Genomic DNA, 8,061 nt, shown 5'->3' with positions numbered 1-8,061 from the left:
GCATCTCAGGATTACCAAACTCATCTCATTATCCAAATTCACACTTCACTTTTAATCCCTGGAGAAAGCAGTCAATCAAGAACCTCAAATCCAGGGCACATTGCACACAAAGGTCAGCTCTCTTAATTTCTTTAACATGCAAGATATTTGTACTTGTCTCTCTGTGTGTTTACTGTTTCTTGCTAAATACAGAGTGCATGCATGCATGAATTTATGTATTTATGTACTCATTGAACTACATATTTGACTTGTATCAGAAAGAGAATGTCAAAGCAAGCAAAGGAAAGGGCAAGAAGACTATGGATACTGAAGAGAAAGATGCTACTGCAGAACTTGAAGCTTTACACTGAAAACAAAAGCATCATTGAAGAGAATGAAAAACTGAGAAAGAAAGCTGCATTTCTTCATATTGAAAACATGGCTCTGCACTCTCAACTCCAAATCAATCCTCCTACACAACAACTTGGCCTTTTACCCAATGAAGTTGAACAGAATTGATTCCTACTCCATATTTGAAATAAAATTAATAAAAATTAATTGATTAATAATCAGTTAATTCTTATTCTGCCATGTTCCTGTAGATTTGTATGAAATGATATTAAAAATTAAAAAAGTTTTAGTTGCTTCAAATAGATTTTTGAGGCACGCCATCCTTGGACAATTTATCTGCAGGTAAAAAGCAGTTTCGAATTATTTTACCATTTTTTTAATATTGGATCAATATCTTAGCAATTATCTTAATAATTTTGTTTGCACTGATTTCTATCTTAAAAGTACATTAGACTCAATCTAGCAAAAAAATAGAAAAATAAATAAAAGTGACAGACTCAAAATAGTGAAAATCTTGCCTGCTCCAGAACGTTTACTAAAGTGAAGCTCTCTGCGTGAACTTGATTAAATATCAAACACCGACCCGAGTTAATATAAGATAGAAAACTCTACATTGTGCCCAAGATGGCAAAGAACACATTCTCATTTCCAACAAATTTATTGTACACAAACTGGAGACAGTTTCATTCTTTCACAAAATGCACAACACCCTCAAGCCAAACCAGGTACTCACTACTACGAGCTATCAACCTCGAGATTACAGCCTAATATCGACCAATTAGTACAAAATCGTCATCTTCAAGAACCTGAACATCTTCTTCTCCTACAAAGTTCTCTCTCCCCAGGTCTTCAACTATATTAACAAACTCTACTCTCTTGGCCAAAGGCAGAGGTACATATGGCAACCGGAAAACAGGCCTGACAACCCCGAGTTGAGAAAGTGCTGTATTTAACCCAATTGGATTTGGCTCTTCAAAAAGCCACTTCATCAAAGGCAACAACTTTGCATTTAAGGTTATGTTCTTCCCCCTGAACATGAAATCCCGCATTAGTTGTGGGACCAAGTTGCTGGTTACAGATATAACTCCGGTTGCACCATAAACCCACCTCGAATCATGGCACTGATCATCATTTCCGCTCCAGACAACAATTCCATTTTTGGTATACTGATCTACACATTCCTTGACACCTGCCAGGTTTGGGTTTCGAGCCAAATTGTGGATCACACGAGGTGGGATATCTTGGCCAGTTCTTCCTGGAACATTGTAGACAATGGTTGGACCCATGGAGAGCACACTGTTAAAATGAGAAACCATGCCCTCAAGAGAGGTCTTGCCATAGTAGGGATTAAAGTGCAAAGCTGCATGCATTCCAATAACCTTGATAGATCCACCGAAACAGTTGACTGTGTGACCAATAAGCATAATATGTTCATCCCAGCTCATCAATTGGCCTTCACCAGTAGTTCCACCAACTATGACACCCTCTACCCCGTGTTCAATCTGCATGTTTACTAGAGCATCATATGCTTCGAGATCAAATCTACCATCAGGCATATGGAGTTTTAATGGCAGTTATCAATCTGAGAGCCTTTATGTCGTCGGTGAAAGTTCTGCATACATTAGAAATAATACAGTAAGCACAGGTTAATTACCATGGATAAATTATGATTTAGTTAATGTGCATTGATGCATGATGCCAACAGAAATCTAAGCAAAGTTTTTGGATGCTAACTCATATACAGCACATCATCTTCATTGTTGCATCATACTTGCAGAACATTATCCAAATCTTTTTCCTGCTTTTAACATCTCTATAAACACAATTCAAGATCTATTTCCAATAGCAAGTAAAATGCATCAGCCATCTCTATACTTCTAATGTGGCCAAGAATGCAATAGTTTGGCACATTTTTATGTTTAATTAGCTGCTTACAGATACAGAACCATGTTATCCTACATAAAGAAATTATGGAATCATATAATTTCAATGTCAACCAGTGGAAATAGTGTTTCACCGGTCCCACCTAAAAGCCCTAAAAAATTGAAAATTTTAAGTATGTGACATTTTAAAGTGTCTACACGGAGGAGGATTGCAAGTACTTAAATGTTTGTTGACACCCAAAACATGTCATAAATTATGTAATTTTTTATTAGCTGGTTGACTGATTCTACAAGTATTTAAAAGGTTTCATTATCGAACATATTTGATTATCAAATAAAGCTAAACATATAGAAATGAAATGTGTGTGCGAGAGACATTCCGAGATAGTTACCTGTTTCTAACTTCTGTAGTGCGCATTGGCAGATGAAAATTAGGAGTTATTGCTGCTTTTGGAGACCTCCACATTGCATTCCTCCTAATCAGCAGCGGATGAAAATTAGCAATGGTGAGGATAGTTTAGATGGCATATCCACACAGCATCATATATAAAAAGACTTAAAAGATAGCAGTTCAAGCTGCTTATGTGTTTAGCCAACTCCACATAAGTTAATTGAAGCACACATTCTGATCTAAGAAAGAACAGAACTCACGTACTTGTATATATAATTGACATATTGACATCATCACGGCTTCCATTAGAAAATACCAAAACATATTGTTCCCAATGACGAGCATGCCAAACAACTAGAGCTGCTGCTAGCTCGTTGCCATTCAATTGATAGGGTGTCCATTTGTTTGTACCTTCTGTAAGACACAATTAACTGCTCTCCACCGCTTGAACCAACCACGGCGGAATTACTTGTGGATTTAACACCCACGATCAAAGAGATGACTGTTGCTTTGCAGAGCCATGAACTTGTTATCTTCCATCATTTTTCTGCTTGGTTTATTATACTAATAAAAAAATAGATATCTGGATTACAGTTTCTCGTAGTCTCGTACACATCTAGTTCTATTAATATAGTTGAATGTTATACAGGGGAACAATTCAGAAGCTCAAGACATGTGCTGCTACTAACTTAATGTGATGCAGTAGTTGATCGTTTATTTTGAGTGGGTGTTACAGCCATGACAAAGCTACATCTAAAATACAAAGAAGCAACGCTAACCCTAAGGTATAAAGTGGAGATAAGTGCTTAGAATCCGAGTCTCACACTAAGTCCTAGTAATGTCAAGCAATACAATAACTTATTCTAACGCTCGAGTAAAGCAAGTACACAAGCCCAAAATAAGAACAATTACCTACTAAAGAAAGTAAATGAACAGTTGAAATTTTGAAATTCAGAAATTGGGATCAGAACATGGAGTACATAGAACTTGACAATATTCTAACAATAAATAACAATTCAATACTATAAATATCTCACACACTTGAAAGGCCAGCAACTTCTTTCCGTAAAAACTAAAAGAACCCGTAAAATAAAAATTAACAAAGATAAAACAAAATTTGCCATATGGTGAAGGTGACCAATCAGCAACCATAACTATTACCACTGTACCCAAAAAGTATAAAACAAAATACTAGCCAAATAAATTTGTCTTTAGATATAAACATAAATCAACGCTTTTCGCAGGACAGAAATTAACCCAATCCTTCTGGACCAAGATATAATTGTCAAGTAGCAGCAATTAATTAAGGCGGTGGCAAAAAGGCAGCATGACCCCTCACTTGGAAATCATTCCCAGATCCCAGTCATACATGTAGTTCATATTGACAGAAAGTAAATGCACATAAAAAAGATAGATTATCCAACAATCTATCAAACAAACATTGCCATCTGGTCAGAAATTTGCGGAGAGAATTAAATAATTTGCACATAACCCACTATAAGTCTAAAATTAAGCATTATAGCTTAGACAAAAGCATTACTTCCATGGTAGTTATCTAAACCCAATCTCTTCTCCGTAATTTCTTAGCAACGAAAAAATCCCCTAGATATAGGTGACAATCAGCAGAATTTGGATCAACATATCCTGGAGCCAGAGGGTGGAATGTCACCGACTTGCCAAACACATCGAGCCAACTCATTGCTGCTAACCAGTCTTTCTTAGCACGGAATATGGGATTAGCCCTTAGCACGGAATATGGGATTAGCCCTGAGCATGCGAAGTGACCTCACGAAAGCCAGAAGGATAACAACTAGCACCATCATAAGAAAGGCGAGACTTACAGTCACAGGGCCTCAGACCAAGCCACTTTATATTCACAAAATCGACATTATTCTCATCTCTAGACTCACCGCTGAGATCCCACCCGTAGCAACATGGTAATTTTTTGAGAGGTGTGTCAAGGAAGGTCAGCAAGTCGAGGTGATGGGGGTCTAAGTCAGTGACAGCAACAATGGGAATGTCCAGGTATGATGCTCTAAGTGTCCTGAGAAATAAATACGACAATATGTCCCAACTAACACCAACTACAAGATACGTAGACTTATCATTAAAGGATATCAGATCCTTTAAAATCTTATCACTCGTAGCCAAAAGAATGACAGAGGCATTTGTCTGGATAGGGACAGGGACGGCAATCCTAATACTTGAATCAGGCATAAGATTGTTGTTCGAATCGAGCAACTGATACTGGCCATGAATTCTTACTCCTGACAGTTGAGCAAATGGAATGGATTTTGGCCTTCGGTTGCCTATGTGTTCCATATGTGCTTCCTCTCCCAATCTTACACGCTCGCAAATTGCCAACCAGTCGAATTCCAATTTATGTTCCGGTGACTGGGACGTAAGACAAGTAGGTGGACCATTCCCCATATCCCAAGTCTAACAAAGATTGTAAAGTCTCGTTGTAATGCATAACAAATCCATCCGGCGACAACACTTTTCCACAATCAGGATAACCAAGGTCAACGTCTGTTGCTGTCTGAAAGAGCCTTTCCACGATGATGTCAATAGTATCAGAAGATTTGAACCCATCCAAAAGGACAGGTTCAACTCCTGGCCAGGAAACTATGTGCACAAGTATCTGCAGTCAGTAACAAGAGGAAGGAAACTATTAATTCGGATATAAGAAAGGGGTAGAAAATAAAACGATCAGGGTTCATAAAAACCCCAAAATATTAGGGAATACTGAAAACCTATAAAATTATAAATTATTGAGGTTCTTTTAAACCCAACAAAAAATTAGGGATTATACAAAACCTTATTTTAAACCCAACAAAAAATTAGGGCTTATAGAAAACCTTGAATCAGATTTTAAACCGCCAAATAACAAGTAACATTATAACGATTGCAGTCCCTAAAATAGCATTATAACGATTCCAGTCCCTAAATTCAAATTTTAAACCCTAATTAGAATAGTGTAGAGAGAGAGAGAAAAGAGAGGCAGATGGAGAGGAAGGGAGGGAGGGGGAGAGAGAGAGAGAGAGAGGCAGACGGAGAGGAAGGGAGGGAGGGAGAGAGAGAGAGAGACTCGCCTGAATTGATTTTCTCTTCATAGCCTCGTCCTCGTCCTTTACTCCCGATCTTTTCCTTCCGTATTCAACTCAGGGTTTTTAAATTATATACAGTTTTTTATTTTGCCTAAAAATCAATATCAATATCAATATCAAAATAGAATTAAAATTTTCTCATTATTATAAAACAATCGTAATAAAATTCGAAGATAAAATTGGGTAAGAAATTATAATGAAAATTGGGTAAGAAATTATAATTTATTATTAGAAAATTATGTATCCGAGGATGACCTCCGGCCTCAGGTACTCCCTCGTATTTATACAGGAGTATAATTTCACGATGAGTTATTAGTATTTATAAAAATGTCATTAAAATTGTATGCGATAAGTTTATAATTTCAGGAGAGTTAACTTATATTATCCTTAGGCTCATTTTTATCTTAATTATTATTGAAATCTTCATATTTATCTCTAAAGCAAAATTGTATTGAAATCAAAAGTATCGTAGATACATAATAATCGAAATATGATAGTGATCATTGGAATTAAAATCACATTTTTTTATACTATATTATATATTATAATAGATGAAATATTAAAAATTTGATAATCGATCAGTCGGTACTTACTGAAATTACTTAATCACTTTTATTTAATTATTATAATTCTAATTTTTCGATTGATTGGTCAGTCGGTCAATTCTAATTTTAATTGATGTTGGAGTAAACTCCTGATGCGGCTTTACCAATTGAAGTTCTATTTTATATCAAACCTTATATTTTTATAATTGATATTATAGTCAACTTCCTCTATCAATTTAAATTTTATTTCATATCGAGTTCTATATTGTTTTAATTGTTAATTCAGCTTAAAATAAATTTAAACAAACTAAATATTATTAGTTGGATTTTGTTGACATAATGTGCCTAATGTTAAGATAAAACGATTATCTAGGATAAATATATATATATATATATATATATATATATATATATATATATATATATATTATACGATTGATCCAAGCTAGCCCGGGACTAAAACAAAAATATAATTCGATCAACTAAAATAAAAACAGATATAATAATAATGCGGACTAAAATAAAATTAACTTATTGATCCAGACACAAAAAAATTAATGTTTAAATTATAAATAATCAGTTTGATTTGGTCGATGTATTGGGCATCAAACTAAAATAAAAATAGTGTAAATCACGGATCCGGATAAAATAAATTAATATTAAACTAAGCACAATTCATATCCTGCGGATCTGAATTAAAAATCAACTTTTAATGAAAACATAAATCTAATATCCCGAGTTTTCAGAATTTATTATTGTTATTATTATTTGATTGTTTTATGTGATTTTTCAAATTGGAGGGAATAAAATTGTGACTATTTTTTTCATGTCTGAGTTCGTGTCTTTAAATTGCTTTAAGTGCTGATTGATAGTTTGTATTAATCTCTGTAGGTTTTTATCAAACTATTGAACTATTTTTATTATTTCTAAAGTTTATTTGAAAACCGAACGTTTAATCGTTATCAGTAAACTGAGTTTGTTTTCTAATCTTGGGGATCGATTGAATATTTTAATGCGCGTAAATATTTTAGTTGTGTTCACCCTTGTATCAGGTGAGTTGTGAAAATATTCAAATTAATATTTTTTGATTAATTGATTATGTGTTAAATGAAATATTATATATTTATTTTAAATTAAAATGTTTTTGGCCGTGATATAACATGCAGTAGATATTATATGTGGTCCCGTAAAGACCATAATATTTTTCGTGTATTTGTTACGTGTTTAAAATGTATTATATGAATCATACGTTATTTGGACGCGTGTCATATTGCGTTTGTTACGGGTTATGTGTTAAATCTCGTTTTTTGTGCATATGCATATTTTATAATTATTTTTGAGATTTATTTTAAATTTAGAAAATATTTTAGTTTCTTTAAAATTATCGGACCGGGACCCTATCGGGACGTCAAAACCCGCAAAATATTTATTTCAAATATTAAATGTTCTCACATTTTCGGAAAACTCATATTTTTTGTATTTTTTTTACAAATTAATTACACACGCACACGTCAGATATCAAACTTTTGACCTCTCACGACGGGTTACAACTTTACAAGAGTTTTTTTTTATCGTAGGTAACCCGCAGCCGCTACCCTTCGGGTGCGCACTGGGTAAACCCTACGGGCTCACGTAATAGCCTGCAAACCACGTGAACCAAGGTAAACCGTATTTAAGCGACACACTCTGACTCAAGAGGCATAATCATAAATTCTCCTCCCGTGGGATTCGAACCTGTGACCAAGATGATAGTTATCCCCTCTTTAACCAGTTGAGACAACCCTTGCGGGCACAAGAGTTCAACC

General features: G+C 34.7%; 1 protein-coding gene across 1 annotated transcript; it reads right to left on the bottom strand.

The window, feature by feature from the left end:
- Positions 1–846: 846 nt before the first annotated feature.
- Positions 847–5,769, bottom strand: LOC141668024 (4-hydroxy-tetrahydrodipicolinate synthase 2, chloroplastic-like). The gene is given in 5 exon segments (XM_074474696.1): positions 847–1,884; positions 1,886–1,942; positions 2,606–2,689; positions 2,869–5,245; positions 5,697–5,769. Coding segments are annotated over 3 exon segments (921 nt in total). The 5' UTR covers positions 2,680–2,689; positions 2,869–5,245; positions 5,697–5,769; the 3' UTR covers positions 847–1,094.
- Positions 5,770–8,061: the final 2,292 nt, after the last annotated feature.

The sequence above is a fragment of the Apium graveolens genome, chromosome 6, assembly GCF_009905375.1.
Source record: "Apium graveolens cultivar Ventura chromosome 6, ASM990537v1, whole genome shotgun sequence".
NCBI lineage: Eukaryota > Viridiplantae > Streptophyta > Magnoliopsida > Apiales > Apiaceae > Apium > Apium graveolens.
Note: the sequence above shows the minus strand (reverse complement) of the source record. Positions and strands in the feature narration are given on the sequence as shown.